The 22653-nt window shown below is 41.8% G+C and overlaps 1 protein-coding gene across 5 annotated transcripts in view; it reads right to left on the minus strand.

The window, feature by feature from the left end:
* Positions 1–22653, minus strand: part of WDFY3 (WD repeat and FYVE domain containing 3) — a 655707-nt gene that overhangs the window by 311822 nt on the left and 321232 nt on the right. For all 5 annotated transcript variants that reach the window (XM_030190597.1, XM_030190598.1, XM_030190593.1 and 2 more), the window contains 6 exons: positions 18136–18317; positions 15252–15486; positions 14812–14972; positions 9270–9381; positions 8887–9077; positions 7306–7458 (listed from right to left, as the gene is read on the minus strand). In XM_030190597.1, coding sequence (XP_030046457.1) covers positions 7306–7458; positions 8887–9077; positions 9270–9381; positions 14812–14972; positions 15252–15486; positions 18136–18317 — 1034 coding nt within the window. The remainder of the gene's footprint in view (positions 1–7305; positions 7459–8886; positions 9078–9269; positions 9382–14811; positions 14973–15251; positions 15487–18135; positions 18318–22653) is intronic.

A 22653-nucleotide genomic window follows, 5' to 3' on the forward strand; every position in this document is an offset into this window, starting at 1 on the left:
GCCTTGTAGCGCTATAGAAATGATAAATAGTAGTAGTAGCTGAGGCAGAAAGGTATAAGTAATACCTTGGTTTTCGTCGATTTTTTCTGCAAAACATTTGTCTCAGATTTCGGTGTGCCCACGTGACCTCGCTGCTAATTTTGCAAAAACAAAGGGCGACCCACGCGTTCTCCTGCTCAGTGTGGCGTTGCCTCGGTTTTCGCCGATTGTTTTTGGACGGATTATCGACGAAAACCGAGGTACTACTGTACAGGAGACATACAGGTACATAAGTTTCACCTCTAGTCTGGCACCTTCTGAGCTGTCCTAGAGGAGAGAGGTTATCTCACAAGAGAGCATCACCTTAGTGAGGCAGGCAGTAATCCTGTACACAAGACCTGCCTTCCGGAGGATTCAATATCCTCTCACACTGATCATGTCTTCCCAGGGGCTTCTGTCCCCATGAGACACCAGAGCTTCTTCATGCTATTCAATCTGGGTATGAAGGGAACCTGAGCTTTCTATCATTTTATCAAACGAGTCAGCACAGATTGTTCAAGTATTCCAAAGGAGTTAGCATATATTGTTCAAGTATTCCAAAAGTCTTCTATACCTCACCAAAATTACCGCACCAGAGTTCCTCATTCTGCCTGGCAAAACAGATCAATACGTTCTCCAGAAATGGGGAAATATCTTGACCTCACTAAGTTTCAGCAGGATCCCCAGAGTATCCACCTGTCTCAATGCTGGGTGCATCCTGTCAACATAATCCGCAGTAGAAGCACCTTCTGTATCTGCAACTTCCTGGTCATTCACGTGCCTCTGCTCTTCTGGGTCTAGGAGGGATCTCATGATGTTTGGAGTTTAGTGAAATATCTCAAACACTGAAAACAGAGCCTCCTTCACCTAGCTTGCACTCCTGAGCAACAACTCCAGAAGCAGGAGTCACATATTCCAGTATCATCTGCTGAACTACTGCCAGAGAGGAGGTGGTATCTGACAAATAACTTTGTACCTTCCTCCTTGACTTAACCACAGTAACCATGCAAATCTCCACATACAGAGGGCTTGGCTGTATGTGGATCACCTTTCTGCATATACAACCTTGCAGTTATCTTGGTCTCCCCCTTGATATGGACAATTTTTGGTGACATCCTCACTGACCTCCCTCTGTTTTCTCCCTTTGAAAATTGCCTCACTGAAACTACCCCCACACATTTACACCTGTTATTTAGGGCGTTTTTACTAAACTGTGCTAGAATCTGGGCGTGGCACATTCTAATGCGGGACTTTCCTGCATGCTAAGCTCAGATTTAACAAGGCACTCTGTAAGCATTTATTTATTTGGAAGTCATGCACTATCTGGACAGTCTTCAAAAAGTTCTATTAATGCTTTAGAGATTCCTCTGGTAGGTTGAGTGAGCTGCACAACTAATTGAGTCTTCTCTGTTTTCCATCAGTTTCAGGTCTAAGAGCAAAACGATTTTTAGAAAATTCATTCTGCTTTCAGTCTATTAAAATTTGGAATTTGTTTCCTCCTATTATCCACTAAATACTTTCTTACTATCTTTTTCAAAGACAACGAAGACATATCTTTTCCATAAATACTTAATCTAAAAATTGTAACAATATATCATCATGTTTTTTTGTAATATTCCTAGTGCTATTCACTAGATTCTTGAATTGTGGCTTTGCTTTGGACCTTACTGGGAGAAGGCAGGTTATAAATACATAACAGTGTCATCATTTGTGAACGGTACCTACAAAAAGTTAATAAGGGAGCATTTAGAACCTTCTAAACAGTAAGAAGTGCTCCTATGTTAACCCTGCAATATCTATTTACTCCAGGATTCTATATACTGTGCTGAGATTTCCGTGTGGAAATTTAAGTGTATTCCATAACAATGCACATAGCTTAATCAGTTAACAAGCTAATCAGCGCTGATAATTTGATGTTATCCAATTATCAGCCCTAATTAGCATTAGAATTTACACGCACTACCTAAGCGTATTCTTTAACGTGGTGCATGTAAATGTAAGTCACATGGTTGAAAAGTGGGTGTGGCTATGGGTGTAGAATGGGCGTGCCATGGGCATATCTAAAATCTATGTGCATTGTTATAGTATACACTCGCTCCGTACCTAATTTAGGCATTGGGATTTACACCAGGTTTTATCTGTAAAGGCAGTTATTTTTTTGTCTTTATAATCATGATTCTTTTATGTTATTGTCTGCTAGCCTTATTAGGTATTAATGGGTTGTAGCATGCAGAACAGGTAGAATATGCCATTCCTGTTGTTTCTTCTACTAAGTGTAAGTTAACTTAAGGCATGGTCTCCTGTTAAGAGGTTCTGATTAACTGATTGCTTCTCCACTCTGCTAACTATATTGAACCCATTATAGGGAATAGACCAGCTTGTAAATTGGGTTCCAGATGCTCACAAAGGAATCATTTATGTTATACTAGTAAAAAAAAGGCCCGTTTCTGGAACGAATGAAACGGGCGCTAGCAAGGTTTTCCTGGGAGTGTGTATGTTTGAGAGAGAGAGCCAGAGCGAATGTGCGGGTGTGTGACAGAGTGAGACTGTCTGTGTGACAGTGTGTGTGTGTGAGAATGAGAGTGTGTGACAGGGCCCCCTCCCCCTGTTCCCTCCCCTCCTTTTCCTCCTCCTTCCCACACTTTGGGTTCCTTAAGGCTTTCAAAAGTCTATGTACCCCCGTGGCCCTAACGCCCAGTATCCGGATACCCCACCGCTTTCCTCCTCACCCCTCCCCCAAGATGTAATACTTTCACGTACTTCATTTTTAAAAAAAGTGTCCTATCTACCCTGTGTACAAATGCCCGGCATTCAGATTGTGTTCCTCTCATAAATTTTCATTTCTTTCATTCATTCAGAACTCCCCCCCCCCCCCCCCCCCCCCCCCGAACACTTTTGGTTCCTTCAGTCTTTTAAAACTCTCCTATGTACCCTGTGTGCTAATGGGCAGCATTCAGATTGTTCCCAAATGTTCATGTCTTTCAGTGGTTCAGAACTCCCCCCCTCCCCCCATTTAACACTTTCGGTTCCTTCAGTCTTTTAAAACTCTCCTATCAATCCTGTGTCCTAATGGCCAGCACTCAGATTGTTTTGCTTTGCCAAATTGTCTGTCACTGATGTCACTGAGGTCAGAGCATGCCTGCCTAGCAGACCACTTCCGGCAGGCACGGTCCCAAGCACATCCTGTTGGAGGTGAGAATTATTATATAGGATTTCCACTGATTAGGACTTATTTTCTGATTGTTCTTTTGTACCTCTCTCATGCTAATGTTAGATCTGTAGTGAATAAGTTACTGTTGCTCCGTGATTTAATTGAGATTTCCGATTTGGGATTTTTTTTCTCTGAAACATGGCTGACAGATGTTTAACAGTCCGGAACTACCTCACCTAGCTCCTCCAGGTTACAGCATTTTGCATTCTCCAAGACTGGATAAGTGGAGAGATGGTCTGGTAATTATTTATACAAGGTTCTTCCATTTAAGTTTATCTGATTCTGCTATTCTGTCAGGACCAGAATATATGTTTTGTAGATCTCAGGATGGTTTGTACCCTTTTATGGGATCAATAGAATTATATCACCCACCAGGCTTATGGGGCTCAGTTCAAGATACCATTTATGAGCTCTTTTTGATTTCTAACACACCCCAGTTGACCTTTAATCTGGCACGGTTAGCTATCCCTTGGACAGACCATTTTAAAGCTGATTTTAACTTTCATGTTTCTATGACATCTGTTTCTAAAACCACAATCACGACATGTACTTATATCCAGAGGAAGAATTAATGCTGACACATTTAAACATCATAGAAACTGATCCAATTACTCAAAAGCAAAGTTGGGATCAAATTATAATTTCCACTTTAGATTCTGTTGCCCTACTACAGTCTAGAGTAGTTCAATCTTCTATATTGGCTCCATGGTTCTGTGTATCTCCAAGAGTAATGAGACAAAATTGTAGACGTCTAGAGAGATGCTGGAGGAAAAAACATGATATTGCTATCAGGAGTAAATAGAGAGATGCTTTGAAATCTTACAAATTTTGTTTCTGAAGCTAAAAAAGCTCATTATGCCAAAATCATTGGCTTCGATCAGGTCGATTTAAAAAAGTTATTTTGGTTGGTAGAGAAGTTGTCAGCTCCTCCAGCAGATTCCGTATTTACTATTAATTCTCAACCTTCTGCTCAGAGATTGGCAGACCTTTTTTTGCAATAAGATCTCAATTATTCGAGAAGAACTTTTAAATACTCAAGTTTCATGCACCTGAAATACATCAAGAGGTCTCAGCCACCTATTCTCATTAAGGCATCCTGGTTAACCAAATATGGAATACTTTTAAATCTATCACTGCTCATGATGTTAGAGCCTATTGCCTAAACTCACAAAAAGTCACTACCTGTCCTTCCTATTTACTTATCCTCCACCCCCTATTATTCTATGGTTAGTGACTTTGATGAACAATCTATTGGCTTCTGGCAAATTTCCTTCTAAAGATCTGGACGTCTCTTGCTTCTAGCTTTAGGCCTGATGCCAGTATTCCGCTGTTTACTAAACTAATGGAGACTTTGGTTAGTAAACAACTATCCCAATCTATAGAATTATATTCTTGTTTACATTCGTTTCAATTTGGATTTCAAGCCCAACATAGCATGGAATCCTTACCACTTAAATTGACATCTGTAGTTCGCAATTATCTGTGCAAGGGAAAACAGCTATCATTATTACAATTTGATATCTCGGCGCATTCGACTCAGTAGATCACGAACAATTGAGCCTAAAGCTAAAGCTAAGCGAACTCAGTCTTGCGGGTCCAGTTCTGAAGTGGTTTGGTGAATTCTTGAGTAATCATTCATATAAGGTTTGGAAAGATTATCTCTCACAAAGTGCAGTTCCTCAGGGTTCCCCCTATTACCTAAGCTATATAATCTATTTATGAGCTCTTTAGGTGCCATCAGTTTTCCTGAAGATATTTGTCTTTTTTCATATGCCGATGCCATTTTAATGTTAGTACCAACGTGTCTGTTATTGGAAGGTATCTTATGTTTCTGATTGTATTAATAGTATTTAATACTGGGCTAGGAACAACATACTTAAATTGAACGCCACTAAAATCAAGGTTCTTTGGTTTACTACTTCTTTGCTGTTTATTCCAAATTCTATACGGCTGGTAGGAGGGAAATGCCTGAAAGTGGAGGAAGAATTGAAGGTCTTAGCGGTCATCCTGGATTCATCACTTACTTATGATTCCCAGATTAAAAGTTTATGGAGACACACTTTCTACCATCTAAAACAGCTACGTTTACTTAGGTCCTATTTTTCAGAACCACATTTTGCACTAATAGTCCAGATATTGGTTTTACCACATCTGGACTACTGTAACTCGCTGTATATTGGATTAAGTTCTAAACTTTTGTATAAACTCCAGCTAATTCAGAACATGGCTGTGTGATTTATTTTTCGCTTGAAAACATTTGACAGCGTGTCTCTATATTTCGAGAAACTTCACTGGCTTCCCATTAAGGCACGTATTCCTTTTAAATTTGTTTGTATTTGTACGGCAACACCTCTGAATTTCTTATTCAAGTATTCTCACATCTTTTTTTCTCATCATCTAGATTGTGTGAGTCCTTCCAGTTAATTTAAAGTTTCCTACATTTAAAGATATTCAATTTAAACACTTCGATGTCTTATTCTCTTATCGAGTACTCACAGTTTTGAATGGTCTTCCAAGGCAAATACGTATGAGTGGAGTTGAACTACATGCATTTTTGAAAGAAACTTAAAAACACTGCTAGTTGGGAAATTTTAGTCAAATATTTTAGTGTGAACATGTAATTCCTCATTAAATAATGAGTTACCTTACTATGTGAACTGCCTTGAACCTCCCACTGGGACTAGTGCTGACTATAAATTAGATTTGGCATAATTGACACGACTACATTTAGTCATGTGGAACGGACCTCGGTGTATTTTATAAAGTTCAGAAGAAATACCTGGACACCTATGTCACAATGAAACCAAAGACCTTAATGAACATTACCTGACTCTTCCTCCCCTCTCCCTCTCTAAGACCCCCCAATCCAACCTACCATACATGTACCTCATTCCACCACAATATCACTTTGTATTATTCTCACCATGTATTTGTTCATATCGGAATCGGCTAACGCCGTTAACGGTTATATGTAAGCCACAGTGAGCCTGCAAATAGGTGGGAAAATGTGGGATACAAATGTAACAAATAAATAAAATAAAATAATCAATTAAAGAGTAATTTATAGAAAACGCTTCGATTTCCATTCAGAAACCTTGGCACAATATATAGGATCTAGTTCCTAGTGTACGCTAATCCTAATGCTCTAGCTGGATAACCCGGTAACGCCCACAATCCATCACAGGTCCCCTCCTATTTTTAAGAAATAGGTAACGTGGGGGTTACTGTGCACTAACAGGCAAAAACAAAACACACCTATTGGAGTGTGCTAACCATGTATTAAAGGATTAACACCTTTTTAGTAAAAGGGCCCCTTAGCAAATACACATTTCCTCGTCTTGGGTAAAATTATATGAGAAATAGTTTTGCAAGAGTAGGTGTAAATGCTGACAGGGAAATTTAAGAAATTTATATATTTCCATTGCAAAATAGGAAATACATGTATACTTGCCAGGCCTGCCCACAGCACGTCCCCTTTAAAAAATTCTGTGCGCTATTATACATGTGTCAATAATAGTAGTCACTGTTTCACATGTGCCCATTTAGAGGGGGAAAAGATGCAAGACTGACGGCACTAGGCGCTGTCTCTATTTATGTACAGAACAGTAAAAGCAGCAAGAGAACCGGTGCCAGTGCTAGCTCTGATCTATGAATAAATGAAGAGACCTCACCTTTCAAAAGGCCTAAATTCAGTTTTCAAAAAAAAAAAAAATTTGCTTAGCTTGACATGAAAAAGCAGTCAGTCTGTGCATAACCATCCTAAGTGTAGCACTATTCACATAACAAGAGCAGTTTCAGCTAATGGTCCATCGTTGACGGTTCTGCAGCATAAAAGATGAAGACCATTTTCTGTCTTCTAGTATCAATTTATTTGCAGCAACCATGACTGCACTCTATGGAACACTGAAGGTTTTTAACAATATTCTGTTCATTACTCCATGACATGCAGCTTTTCCTGCTGGTAAGTACATTGCTCCTATGCTAAAGCACAAGAGATGTTACTGCTGATTACTTCCACAGCCCCCCCCCCCCCCCCCCCCAATAATGTAACTGGTCTGTGGAGATGCGATACATACCTCAAAGTCACACAGCAGATCTTGAAAGGCTGTTGAGTTTGGAATGATGGAGGTTTCATGGCCGCTGTCAACTGTACCCACCAAGGAGAAGGTGAGATGGAGGATGTGGCTGTTCAGGAGGGAACGTTTTCTCTTCAGCAACATTGCCAGCAACTGAGGTAAATGAACATTATTTAACTTTCTTTACTATACTCAGTCATGCAACACAAAATTGTATGTCTGCGTATTTCTATAGCTGTACTTTCACATCCCAAGCAAAACGCACTCCTAATTTAATGGTTTGAATTATATTTTCTGAACAGAAAATATGAAAAATGTACAAGGATGTAAAGACTTTTACAAGGTACTGAACAAGCATCATCTACTTCTTGCTGTCATTTCTTAGTTTCGTTTTCTCCTTTCGAACTCTCTTGGGGGAAAAGAGGCCTGAAGAATTTATGAGTATAACAGAATGAAAATTAACAGAGAAATATAAAAATTGAGACAACTGAAAATAACAAAAATAATCCAGATAAAAGCAACAATGGATGGGAAATCAGCACGTCTACGTCCCTCCCTTGAGAAAGCGGTGGAGCGAAACGGGTCCCCATCAGGAGATAAGAGAATAGACGTGAGATCATCCAGCATATAAAAGCTAAGTCAAAAGAAGTTTTCCCTTTGTGAAAAGTTATCTGAATAAATTTGAAGGAGGTTTTTTTTAGGATGATGAGTTTAGCCTGAGATATGCCTTATGATTTATTCATGTATATGGGCAAATTGGCAATTTGAGACCTTTTTCCTCCATATTTAAGTGAACCTCTCAACACATTTGAAGAATATATATATATAATTGCAGTCATGTGGTAATGTTGGCATTAGTGCGCGGCCATTAAAAATAAATTCACATGTGAGCACTTACTGCTACCCATTTTGTAGGTAATAAAAACTCATTTGCTAATCCTGCACCAATCATTAGTGCGCGGGAATGTAGCTGCACTGACTGATTAGTCCGGAAACATCTACTCTTAGCCCCAGACATATATTTTTTTAGCGCACCGTTTTCACACACAGATCTTAAAATTACCTCAGGACACCCGAGCGCGTCCCACGGTAAGCCATTTTAAGGTGTGGTAAATGCACACTAGCACTTACCGCAGCTTAATAAGGACTCCTAAATTATTTTACTCTTATTTATTTACAATAAACAGTTACCACAATCAATACAGCAACATACTATGTTTTCAGGATTACAACTTAGCACAAAAATCAAGGTGTTATACAGATCCAAAACAGCTATCATACTGTACCAGTGAGTGCATGTATACCCTCAAACCATAGTCCCTGAATAAATGGTTTTAAAAACCTTCAAAAAATAATATATCCTAATTCTAAATGTAAATGCCAGAGCATGCTGGGATATCAAAACACAGCAACAGTAACCCAATAAATCTTGTTTCTAACAACACAAGCATTCAAAAACTAGCAGACAGACTAGTGCTTGTTACAAAAGTAAACCAATAAAAAAAATTCAGATTTTTTCCCCTCATTATTGTGCATAAATGAAACACAACCCTCCACATCTGTCTTTGATGTCTAACGTACCTGATAACCTTTGATCCGTTCCATCTCCTTACTGGCTAAGGGGTTGCTCTTCACCACACACACTAGGGCCTTCACAGCTGCATACAATCCCTCAACATCTGAGGCCATTGCTACAAGGCCCAAGATGGCAGCAGCTCCACCAATGTACTGTAATGTACTAGCAACAGGCTTAGGAACAAATGTTCTCACACCTGAGAGGGAGAAAAGTAAATAGGAAGTCCAGTGCATGAGTTAAATGCATCAGCCTAATCACAAGTATCAAAGAAATGAGGGACAGGATAAGAGAGCAGAAAACCAGTTGTAGATTTATCCAGTGATCTAACTTGATCAAAACTATTCAAATAAAGTTTTGCCTATCAATATGAAGTAAACGTTCATCTCACCTAAATACCCTATTAGGGCAGCACCAATAGTACGTGCAGGACCATTCAGGTGCCCTGCAGAATTATGCAGTAACTTCACCGGTGTGGCATTCTCATGGGATGAAATAGCGAGCTAGGAGGAGGAAAAGAAATTAACAATGGTCAAGAAAAAGAGAAAGTTTAACCTTGGAAATTTTTCAGAAGCAGTAGTATCTACATAAGCCTGTTACCCTTAAAACAAAACAAAAAAAAAAAGGGTATCTAATTCCCTAGGTTAACCTTCAGCTATGCACCCCCTCCCTGCAGCTCTCCATGGGGTAGTTGAAAGCAATTTGCTGCTTGAGGCAAGGGATGAGAACAAGCCCCCCCTTCCCCCAGGGCATCCAAAATGGAGAACCCCCTCAGAGATGTTGCTAGACAGCAGGGATGAAGGGAGAGTCCCCTAACTTGGAACACTGGTCAGAGTGTTGAGCAATTTATATTACCAGGCACATAATAAAGAAATGAACATTTTGCAATCGCTGTTTATATTCAGCAAAAATTATAAAATTTAAACCACATAGCACTCTAATATAAAACAATTCTGACCCCAATCTTGCACTCTGTACCATCATGGAGTTAACAGTAAACACATATTTTGTATTCACAAAGTCCCTCTTACCCCATTTCCTGATAGAACTCACCATATTTTTTAAAATGCATGATTCTGGTTTCACCTTAGTAAGGTGAAATTTTATCTTAACTGTTAATTTCCTTTCCTTGAGTCCTATCAGATCAGTCCAAAAAAAGTGAGTTATGCCCACCAACCAGCAGATAGGAGACAGAGCCATTCAAAAGCAAGCTCTGCCTACATAGGGCACTATGGAGGCACACCTCCTCAGTATTATTCTATCAAAACAATATCCAACAACCATATCTATTTCCTAAGGATATCCGGTGGTAGAACGAGAGGACATGAAATGAGGTTGAAGGGGGGCAGACTCAAGAAAAATGTTAGGAAGTATTTTTTCACGGAGAGAGTGGTGGAGCTTGGATGCTTGGAATGCCCTCCCACGGGAGGTGGTGGAAATGAAAACGGTAACGGAATTCAAACATGCGTGGGATAAGCATAAAGGAATCCTGTGCCGAAGGAATGGATCCTCAGGAGCTTAGTCAAGATCGGGAGGCGGGGCTGGTGGTTGGGAGGCGGGGATAGTGCTGGGCAGACTTATACGGTCTGTGCCAGAGCCGGTGGTGGGCAGCGGGACTGGTGGTTGGGAGGCAGGGATAGTGCTGGACAGACTTGTACGGTCTGTGCCAGAGCCGGTGGTTGGGAGGCAGGGCTGGTGGTTAGGAGGTGAGGATAGTGCTGGGCAGACTTATACGGTCTGTGCCAGAGCCGGTGGTTGGGAGGAGGGGCTGGTGGTTGGGAGGCGGGGATAGTGCTGGGCAGACTTATACGGTCTGTGCCCTGAAGAGCACAGGTACAAATCAAAGTAGGGTATACACAAAAAGCAGCAAATATGAGTTATCTTGTTGGGCAGACTGGATGGACCGTGCAGGTCTTTTTCTGCCGTCATCTACTATGTTACTATGTTATGTTACAGGGTTCAAAAATCATGGCCACATCATCAGGGACCAACTATACTGCACAGATTCTTAAGAACAGTGACTGAATTCAAACCCTTCAGCAATGGTCACACACAAATTTGTTGAATAGAATCGGCCCCAGTACCGATCACTAAGACACGCCACTATTTATTTTTCTATCCATTTACTACCATCCTCTGTTGTCTGTCAGCCAAGCAGTTTCTGATCCAGTCTACTATTATGGATCCTAACATTAGCCGACTAGCAGGCAGATGATCAAAAGCCCCACGCTGTTCCAAACAGCACTCTAAACTAGTGCTGGAACAGCGCGTGGCGCTATTAGAACTATGATCAGAGATAATGCATGCAAATTTAAGCAGCGCAATTATCTCTGATCATGGGGTAGAAGTGCGGGCGAATTGTGCCGAGCATGTGCTCAGCACAACCCTCCCGCACTTGTTTCACAGCTCTCGGCTGTCAAAAGCCCAGACCTGTCAAACACAGGGGCTGGAGGTCCATGGGACCACCAGGCCCTGACCTTCCCTGCCCCAAGCAACGGGGGCTGGAGGTCCAGTGGACCTCCGGTCCCCCCCCCCCCATCGCTCACTGGGAGGGAGGGGGTTTAGCCAGTGGCCACTGGACCACCAGGGACAATTTTCCGGGGGTTTGGGGGGGCTGGAGACCCACCGGATCTCCAGCCCTCCCTGAACCTGGGGGGGGGGGGGGGGAACGGAGTTCTGCCGGACCTCCAGCCCCCTGTTGGTAGGTCTGCTTTGGGGGGGGAACGGGGACCTGCCAGCATGCAACTGCATGCTGGACAGGACTCACCATTCCTCCCCAATGATCTGACAGGACTCACCATTCCTCCCCAATGATCTGCAAACCCTAACGCCAGCTCGGAGCTCGCGTAGGGTTTGCTGTAGCCAGTGACCCAAATTTTGGCGCGCTGACCACTGATAATTGGCAATGAATATGCTAAGCCCTGTTTAGCATGCATTAGCATGCTACTTTCGCAAAGAGCCCTCGAGCGCATTGTTTCACGCGCTCGAGGGCTCTGATCATGGGGCGCTACCAAACGCCGGCGCTAGTATGGCGCTAGGAGCCTCTAGTGCCGGCGTTTGCTTTTGATCATCTGGGTGTGATTTTTTTCAAGAGCCTCCTATGAGGAGCACTGTCAAAGGCTTTGCTGAAATCCAAGTAGACTAACATCTAGGGTATGTCCATGATCCAATTCTTTGGTCACCCAAAGAAATTAATCAGATTAGTTTGGCACAATTTTCCATTGGTAAAACCATGTTGCCTCAGATCTTGTAACACACTGGATTTCAAGAGAGTCATTATCCATTCCTTTAGCGCACCTCTATTACCATTCCAACCACTGAAGTAAGGCTTGGTAACCTGTAGTTTCCCATATCTTCTCAGTTTCCATTTTTGTGAAGAGGGATGACATCCAAGGATTTATTAAACAAATCTTCAAGAGGACTCGCCAGAATCTCTCTAAGCTTCAATAGATCTCATCTAGCCCCATGGCTTTGTCCACTTTCAGTTTTTCAAGTTGTTCAAAAACAATTTCTTCTGTGAACACTTCAATATCTACTTCATTCTCACATGTATCTTTATCAACCGACCGAAGGCCTTCTCTGGGATTTCTTCCATAAAGACAGACCAGAAGTAATTGTTAAGCACACCTACTTTTCCCTCATCACTCTCCACATAATAGTTCATAGCAACTTTCAGTCTTACAATTTAATTTCCAGCCTTCCTCTGCTCACCGATATACTTGAAAAAATTCACCATTCTATCATTAGTCATTTGTTCTGCCAGAGCTTTTACCAGCTGTATTTCTCTCTTTGTTTCTTTCTAATAAGTGTATAAATTTTTTTTTTTTTTAATGAAGAAACAGATACCATTTTGTGACAAACGGATATGTTCCCCATAGGGCTGTAGTTCGATTAATCGCAGGGGCATAGCCAGAAGTCCATTTGGAAAGGGGGGGCACATTTATTTATTTGTTACATTTCTACCCCACATTTTCCCATCTATTTGCAGGCTCAATGTGGTTTACATAGTACCGTAAAGGCGTTCGCCAAGTCCGGTAGAGGAACAAATACAAGGTGATGTGGTCGAATAAGGAAGGTGCGTTTCAGACACATTAGGGTCAAAAGTAGGGAAGGTTATATAGTGATCAGTAAGATCTTTGGTTTTGCTGTGTTGCAGAGTTTAGGTCAGTAAGGTATGCCTTTTGGAACAGGTTGGTTTTTAGTGATTTCCTAAAGTTTAGATGGTCACAGATTGTTTTCACAGCTTTTGGCAGTGTGTTCCATAGCTGTGTGCTTATATAGGAGAAAGCTGGATGCATAGGTCACTTTGTATTTGAGTCCTTTGCAGTTTGGGTAGTGGAGGTTTAGGTATGTTCGTGATGATCCAGTTCTGTTTCTGGTTGGTAGGTCTATGAGGTCTGCCATGTATCCTGGGACTTCACCGTAGATAATCTTGAGGACCAGGGTGCAGATTTTGAAGGTGATACATTCTTTGATTGGTAGCCAGTGCAATTTTTCTTGGAGGGGTTTGGCATGTTCGAATCATGATTTACCGAGTATCAACCTGGCTGCTGTGTTTTGAGCGGTCTGGAGTTACTTTGTGAGTTGTTCTTTACATCCCACATAGATTCCATTGCAGTAATCTGCATGGCTCAGTACCATTGATTGTATAAGGTTACGGAATATTTCCCTCGGGAAGAAAGGTTTGATACGTTTAAGTTTGCACACTGAATAGAACATTTTCATTGTGGTGGAGCTTACTTGACTTTCAAGTGTAAGATTGCGGTCAATTATAATGCCGAGTATTTTTAAGCTATCTGAAATGGGGAGGGTGTGGCCTGGGGTGTTTATGGTTGTGGGTTTGTAGTTATTGTGTTGGGTTGAGAGGACAAGACAATGTGTTTTTTCAGTGTTCAATTTCAGCTAAAATGAATTTGCCCATGAATCCCCCCCCCCACACCCCGCATTAGATATCATACCTTTGCTGGTAGGGATGCTGAAGCCCCGCCAATCAAAAAAACCCTTTGCCAAAGCCGCCTCAGGGGTGCAGAAGTCAGCAGCATGCTTCCAGCCGTCAATACTGACACTTCCTGAATATGCTCAGTTCATGTATGAACTGAGGATGCTCAGGGAGTGCCAGTCAGCGACTGGAGGCACATCCCCAACTTCATTACACCTGAGGCAGTATACAGAGGAAGGGGGTGACTGAGGCAGCATATTTCTTCAGCTGGCAGGGCTTCGGCTACCCACTAGCCATCCAATAGATACTACAGCTTTGGAGGGAGCATGAGCACACAGGAGGGGGCCCAGATCCCCAAGGCCTCCCTCCACCATGGCTGATTAAATCTCCCTCTCTTCCCTCTCGTCCTGTGTTCTGCATCTCCCCCTTTCCCCCAGGCCCTCATCACTCTGTTTAGAGTCTGGTATCTCTCCCTTCTCAGCTTGCAAAGCTCTCGCAATTCCCAGGCCCTCCAGGCTGATGCTGGTCCCAGAGCATCCGTTTCCCGTTGCCTCTGACCACAACCTCACTCCCATATCTATGTCTGCTACTGGCTTGTGCCGCTACTTCCAATACTACCCCAACAGCTGCTTCTTCGCCTGGCCTCCAAGGCTACTACTACTGATTCTGCTACTGCTGTTTCTGCAGCCACAGCTGATTCTGCCTCTTCAGCAGACTCTGTATTCTGTTTAAATGGATTACAGCAGCATGAAAATTTTTTTTTTCCTCATCTATGATTTGTGGACCTCTGTAATGATCTCATAGACCCCCCTCCCCTCTCCCCACCCCCAGGAGTTCACAGACCACAAGCTGGGAACTGCTGATCTAAAACATAAAGGGGTGATGTACTGACAATTAGCAAGCAAATGCCTCCCCCAAAGCGAAATGGATGCAGATTACAAGTTGGAGAACTCCTCAGCAAACTTGCAGTTAGTTCTGTGTACGTGTAACTCACCTGTTTAGCAATGGCTTTACTATCCAATTTGTTGTAAACTTTTCTTATTCTCGCTACTGTGAGAGAGGAGACTGAGAGCGCATAAAGACCAAAAGAAACCTTCTCTTCTGGAACAAGTGATACCAGGGATGCATTGCCTGCTTCCGACTTTGAATCCTTACCTTAAAGACAAGAAGCAAACCTGTTAAATAACCACAGAAAGAGCGAACTAGAACAGTTTCCTACCTACTGCAGACACTATAAACCTCTTTCTCCTTGGGATGCCAAACCATGGCCTTTTAGGACAACTAATTAGTCCACTTTTCATGCCAACCAATATACATGAACTGACCCTAGAACAGTTGAGCCAAAATAAACCCCAAATAAATTCATTGTGCACATTCTGGAAAACTGGTGTTTGACAAGCAAGAAATTCATCATAAAGACATAACGATACTCACAGGGCACACCATGCACAGCCTGGAAGCTGCCCACATAATTTGGTCCCAGGTCATAAATGACACCCACGCTTGCTGCAGTCAGGACTTCTTCCAGGAAGTGTGTGGGCCCCAGCCGCCACACCAAGGTGGATAGCTGCCTCTGTGCTGGGGGTGTGCCAATGTAGACATAAACTGTGCTCACCACAGGAGGATTGGCAGAGCCTGAGCCACCCGGTGAGCTGTGGATGTAGTGAAGCTAAAAAAAAAAAAAGGGGGGGGGGTAAAAAAAATGAAGGTAAAGCAGGTCAGCATATTCAATGGTTAAACTCCTCATGAAAATGTAAAAAAAAAAAAGTTTGGAAAAACTTTTTTGGATAATTTACCACATGGCATGTGTGTGCTTCTTCAGTTCAAACAATGCCTCCCACTCACAAGGATGAATGAACACACCACCCGCATCTGTAACAGGTCAGCCAAAGACCAAGCTACTTCCTGCCATTAACTACTAGGGGTGTGAAGCCAAACTATTTTAGTTTTATTTAGTTTCCTGTGTCACTTATGGGAATTTTCATTTTGTTAATATTTTTTTTACATTTCAGGGGCAGTGTCATAACTAGTGCGCATTCTTCATAAACATTATGTATTATTCTTGAATAGGACGCACCCTTTCAGAAGTGTGCTATCCCCCAATAATGTGTGAATAGTGCAAGTATGTGCACACTATCAGGAAAGAATGTACAATATTGGGTGATAGTGTGCACTCTTCTGAACGAGTGTGCACTATTAATGATGCAAGGAAAAAATGAAATTTGGCCTTTTTCCTGTCATTTCAGGCAACAACAAAAAAATGATGCGAAACCATATGGAAAATGTCATTATTCAGTTACCAGCATTACCACTTTATGTTTGTCATTTGTTATACCGCCTTTCAAAGTTAAGTATGTCAAAGCAGTTTATAAAATTAAGTCTCAATAAAGAAAGGAACTCCAATTAAATGACAGGACAGAGAAGAAGAAAAACTCAATCATACATACTATAAAAATTACACAGAAACAAACCATAAAAACCCAATCATTCATAATGCATAACTATATCCAAACAATTCAAAGAACTGTACAAGCAGGCCAGTGCAGGATCAGCCGACAGGGTCTCACAGCTAATGCTCCAGGAAAGCTAATGAGAATAGATCAGTGTCATGAAACGCCTAGCACCCACCTGGGGCTAACCCTGCGGCCACTTAAAGGGTCTGTCCCAGTACTGCTCAGGCCCAGTACTGCTCAGTGCTCTACACTGGCATACCCTCCACCCCACCGGACTGGGTTCCTCTTGCCTCTGGGCAAGTCTCCCACCCACAAGTTAATTCCCTGGTGGTTTCTAAGGATACTGGAGTCACAATCCCAGGGGTCTCCCAAAGTTCCTAGAAAACATCCATAGACCAAGAACACAAACCACCAGGATTCTTAGTCAGTCCAGGACAACAGAGCCAATAAACTAATAGGTTTATTATCAGAAAAGTAGAACAGTGAAAAAAAAAAAGCAAAACAATAACAGGTAAATTAACAACACATTAAAACTAACTAGACACTTTCTTACTACCTGAGTAATACCTGGGGAGTTCAGGAAAATAACTGCTCAAAGGCTTTGAACAGTATAGAGATCTTTACTCTCCAACTCCCTTCTCTGAGACTGGGGGAATCCAGCACATTCTGTACTTCAGGGCCAATCAGAGACCAGAGCATTAGCACAGAGGGGTATTTGGCCAATAGTAGTGCAGGTTACTTTCCCTCAGGGCTTAAGCTGAACAGAAAACAGTAACCTCTGTAACAGCTTTACAGCAGAGGACAGACACCACCTGCTGGCCAAACAAGAGGACTACATGTCATAAAAATAGTAATACAAATCACAAGCATGAAAATCCCTCATTTCTCCACAAATCTTTAGTAGTATCTTAAATCTCTTCTTTTTAAAACACAATGCAATGTTTGAAAATGTATCTTAAGACTTATCTTCTCTCACAAATGTACAGGTCATTTAGATTACAAGCGACAAAAATAAACACTCATTCCCTAACCAAAACCTACAGTCTGATAACCAGACACCCCCAAGCTCTGAAAAGGACAATTTCTTTCAGACTGTGCTACTCATGGTATCATAAAATAGCACTACTAACCATCCGTATAGCGCTAAAAGGTGTACACAGTGCTGTATGAATTAAGCAGTCCCTGTGTAAAAGCTACAAAATAACCAAAAAAGATATACGCAGGGAGCGTTCAATCTCAGTGAAATCTAAGCTTTTGGGTAAGTAGCATCCTAATGCCCAGTATGGAGCCAAGATGACTCTCAATAACGCGGAAAAATTAAAAGTGAAAGAAACCTCTGGACGAAAAAGCAAGGGTCATAATTCACGTTTTGGGCAAATATCAGGAAAAAAAGGGCCCTGCAAGTGATCCTATAAGTCAGCTTGTTGAAACCATTCTGAAACATTACTTCTTCTGCTCTACAGTTAATTCCTGCAATTTCTGAAAGGAGAATAATTCCACAGGAAAAAAAAGTGGTCCTGCAAAAAAATGTTGTAAAAGTGCTGGACATGATTAAGTTTAGCCAGGAAGGCCACAGCTCTTGCTTAAGCCTTCTTCAGACTAATCCAACAAATTCCCAGGATCCTGTTGTTGCAAATAGGTGGGAAAATGTGGGATACAAATGCAACAAACAAATAAATTATATTCTGTTTTTGGCTTTGAATGAGAAAAGCAAATGCCTGTTTCCACTGTCAGTGCCCTTTTCTTGCTGTCTGATACCAATTATACTCTGGTAAATGAAAAACTTCAAATACAGTAATTTAAGAAGGAGCACAGAGTTGCTTTTGGTTTAGCAGTGAGCAGTGCACATTAGCAGGCAGGCCTACCTTCACGTTGTTAATAAGCTGCCCATCAATGTAAAGCACTGCCGTGCTGTTCTTCAGCATGCCTTTACTCATCACCACCACAAGATGGTGCCACTGGCCCTCCAGGATGAGGTCACCACAGTGAAAGCGAGCATAGCAGGGGAGGATCTCGTAAAATGAGGACTCTTCACTGAAGTCGTCCACTAGAAGGGAAAGATAATACTTAGAACTGATGCCAGATTACAAGGATAACATCATTTCAAAGGTTTCTCCTCTTTGAGCAGGGACCGTCCCTCTATGTGTTAAATTGTACAGCGCTGCGCAACTCTAGTAGCGCTTTAGAAATGTTAAGTAGTAGTAGTAGTTCTTCTCCTCTGTCCTCCAACCACTTATCTGATTTTCTTTTCTTCATATCTTTTCAAGACTTAACCCTTCCCTTCCCTCTAACTGGCCAAGAGTTGGAATAAAAAAACTATTTCTCCCCAGCTGAACATACCAATGCCCTCTTGCTAAGAAGAGGAATTTCTTCTGCAATAAGCAATCAGCTGGAACACTCAATCCCTTCCCAATCAGTCTTCACAAAATACCCAACACAGAAGATATGCCTGCCTTAAAGAGCTGGAGAAATCTCCCTGCACTGCGGTTCCTCCTGCTAATGAACTACACAACCGTTTCCCCACTCCCAGTCCTACTGGGAGGATAATTTTAAGAAGCCTTTTCCATATGTGTAACAGGTTTTACTCTCCGTAAAATGGCTATAACATTGAATAGGGTACACATGCTTAGAAAGTAAGCACGCTGAAAGATAGCATTATGCTATCCCTGCATAGGCATTTCTGGGGGTATAGTTGGGTGGAGTTGCAATGCACTCATGTACACAAAGAAAACATTCACCCATTAGATCTACTTCAGAGGTGTAAATCTGTGTGAGAATATTTGAGCACTAAGAGGGATCGTTCTGGAAGCCTACTTTATAAAGGCACACAAGGCTATATTTTTTAAAGTACACTAATGTCATTAACATGCATCATCAGTACATAGGTTGCATTGTATAAAACAGGACCTGTGGTAAATAACGTGCAAGAATACCTTTTAGTAAATGTACACCATCTTCTTAACTGTAATTGCAAAAAAATTACAAAAACCTGTCAGGCCCTGAAACCCTGATCCATTCTGTTATGCTGGTATCACTGCTCCCTCTCTCTTTCCTCCTACCTAAAGGGCACTCACACACCCTCTGCTCCCAATTTTGCAGTGAGAGCTATTTTTCTGTGGGCCTTGGTAAAAGTTGCTCTTACTCTGCAGTTTGCTGTTTCAGACCTGCATGACAGCTCTTCTTGCTGATCATATATGATATATGTGACTCTCTGTCCTTGTCCTAAGTTGTACATTAGGTGCTCCACAAGGAAAATAAGAGCTTGCCTGATTGAACATCACAGCTGTCATCATACCAGTGTTCTCACTGCTGCCATGGTATCTCATTTCACTCAAATGGGCCATGATTTTTCTACCATCCAGTGATTCATTACTCAACAGATTCCTGTTCCATCGATGGGGGGAGACAGGTTACAGAAATCGACTATAAGAGAGCAATTCTGGGATTACTGTTCCCTAGTACCCAAGGCGCTTAATGATTGTATTGAATGGAATAATATCATTTAATCTGCATTTTTCCAATAAAACCACTGTGTCTTTTTTATAGTTTTAAATTTGGTGCATGCTTGTTCAACAAAGAAGTGAACGTGATGATCTTAGCACTAGTACTGTCTCTTTCATTCTCACAGGTTCCTGCCTTTAAAACTGAAGTTCTCCATCACTGCTGGTAAGCCGGTAAGCCCTGCATATTGACCGAAAAGTGAAGATTTTTCACGGCTGCTTGTCATAAAACTTCTGAGTGGTATAAAAGGTCCCTGATGCATTTTTATTTTTTAATGGAGAGCCTTGTTGGACCGGAGCCAGTGTGATACAGGAAAGATAAGTGGTGTTTTTTCATCTTAATGAATCAGTTGACCATTACTATATTGGCCACTTGTTTAAGTTTGGGCACAAAACACATTTTGAGTAATTTATTATTGGGACTCACATTTGGCATTAAGAGCTATGATATTGCCAAATTAAGCACTTGAGGTAAGATTAAATTAGATTTACCCTGTGGCACTTCAGCTGTTTTTAAACACAGACTGAGCAGCTACTAGGCTGCCTTTTGGTTTATATTCTTGCTATTTGTATCCACTGACAGTCTCTCGCTGAATATTAAGTGATTCAGGATTTCTACCATACGTTTGGTGAACCTAGTACACTATGGACCTCATTTTCAAAGCACTTAGGCAAAGTACCATAGTAACCTATAGTACTTTGTGTGTCTAAATGCTTTGAAATTGAGCCCCTATATAGATTACTAGAGCCCTGTTATTTTAGTGGAGGAATTATTTTTAAGTTGTGTCGAACATGTTGTATCAGCGCAGCTAAGAGAGGTGTCTGGAAACCTTTTCTTGCTGTTCTGAACTGAGAGAGGAGGAGAAGAGAAGGTCAAGCACAGGAGGAAAAGGCCATATGTAAGGCTGAGAAAAAGTTGGCAGTGGAATTCTAAGAGCTGCAATGGCTGGTGTCAACGGGAGGAAAAAACTGGTGGGAGCAGAAAAAGCAGGGACAGACGGAGTTAGAAGAATATGAGGAAGGAACACATAAAAGAAGAAAACTAAAAATATGGAAACAACAAAAAGAGTGGAAATTAGCCAAACACCACAGAGAAAAAAAAAAAAACAGGAAAAACTTTCCTTGCATCCTAAAACGTTTTCCTCCCCTGGTGACAAGGAGAGAGGGGGCCACCAGAATGGATAGGTGGTACTAGGAGACAGAAAAAGCCAGAAACACGAGTCTGGATCTGACCCAGACTAGCAGGCTTTTGAGACCCAAACCCAAGTTTCTACCAAATTCTAGATCTTCCTCAAGCAGCTGCATGCACAGCAGTATCAGTGCAGGAAGGAGCACTGTACAGAGGAGAGAGAAAGAAGAACAAAAGGTATGAGATGACAAAAACAGGAGAGAGAGAGAGAGAATAAAATGTAAACACAACAGGAGTAAGTGGGCCAGTAGTCTGAGGCCTATTTAATAAGGGGTTTTGCATGAAAATATTCACAGTAAATCCACCACACTAAAGGATAGCATGGTTGGCAGGCAAACTGGCAAAATAGGTAATTGCTTCCAATGTGAAAAAGTGTACTAAATTTTGGCATAGTTTTTCCTTCCCTCCTTAGCACTGAATCTTTATTACAGACCCTAAAATGTAATAGATTCTAGCATGGGAGTTAGACTATCTGAGGAAAAGTGCAGCATTTTAAAGTGGACCATGAAGTATTTCTCCTTTCTATTGAAATAAAATGCATAGCGACCCAAGTGGCGCCTGCAGCCCCCGCGCCCCTCCCCCTTAATACAATCCCTAGTGGCTCAGTTGGGCCCTAAACACCTTCCCATCTCCAATCCATCTTTAAGTTAGGAGGCAGGAGCGATGCTTATCTGTTCCTGCCATCTTGGAAAGGCTGATTCCTAATGGTATATTTCAATGCACCACTATGGGACAGGCATTGCCATTTTCCAAAATGGCAGAAGAGGAAGAGAATGCTGCAGGACACTTCCCTAGGACCACAAGACTGCCACAGCCTGGTGGGGGGGGGGGGGGGGGGGGGGGGAGTTCTTCAGTCGAGGGCCTCTCTATGCTGGGTACCATGGTCATGATAGGCTCCTTAACAGGGGGGGTGGGGGGAATGGAGTTTTTTAAATTTCTACTGTTGTCAATGCATCAGTGTACCCCTGTTCAGTATATTGCATCATCTTCCCCACCTAACTCATAATGATGAGGATGAGCAAAACACCTGTTTTCTTATGTGTTCCAACCTCCTACTGTGACCCCCCTCATTTAGGGAATTCACTTCTAGTGCATGAGTTCTATCTGTGGAATGTCTACATTACCCAAACTGCAAAGGACTAAAATACAAAACAACTTACGCATCTAGCTTCTCCTACATAAGCTGTGAAAATCCATGACCACCTAAACTTCAGGAAATCACTAAAAACTCACCTCTTCAAAAAGGCCTATCCCACCGATCCAACGTAAATCCCCACACCCAGCAATACAGCATAACCAATGATCGTACTGAACAATTTACAATCTTCATTCCCTTTGACCCCATGACGCCTGATTCACACCTAACTTATTTGACCACAACATAACCTTATACTTGTTATCAACCGAATTGGCAAACGCCTTTACGGTACTATGTAAGCCACATTGAGCCTGCAAATAGGTGGGAAAATGAGGGGTACAAATGTAACAAATAAATAAATAAAAATGTTTGCTTCTTAATTTGATTCATGTTGTGTCCTCTGGACTGTGACTGTTCTGCACATCTGTTGTATGTTTACAAGATGAATAAATCCCCAGCTATTTCAGCCGAGTTCCACTGAAGTGAGTCAAAAAAAACTTCAGGACCAGCATTAAACAAAATTGCTCTGTCTACCTCATCTGAATTGTATGTAACT

This window comes from Microcaecilia unicolor, chromosome 2 (assembly GCF_901765095.1).
Source record: "Microcaecilia unicolor chromosome 2, aMicUni1.1, whole genome shotgun sequence".
NCBI lineage: Eukaryota > Metazoa > Chordata > Amphibia > Gymnophiona > Siphonopidae > Microcaecilia > Microcaecilia unicolor.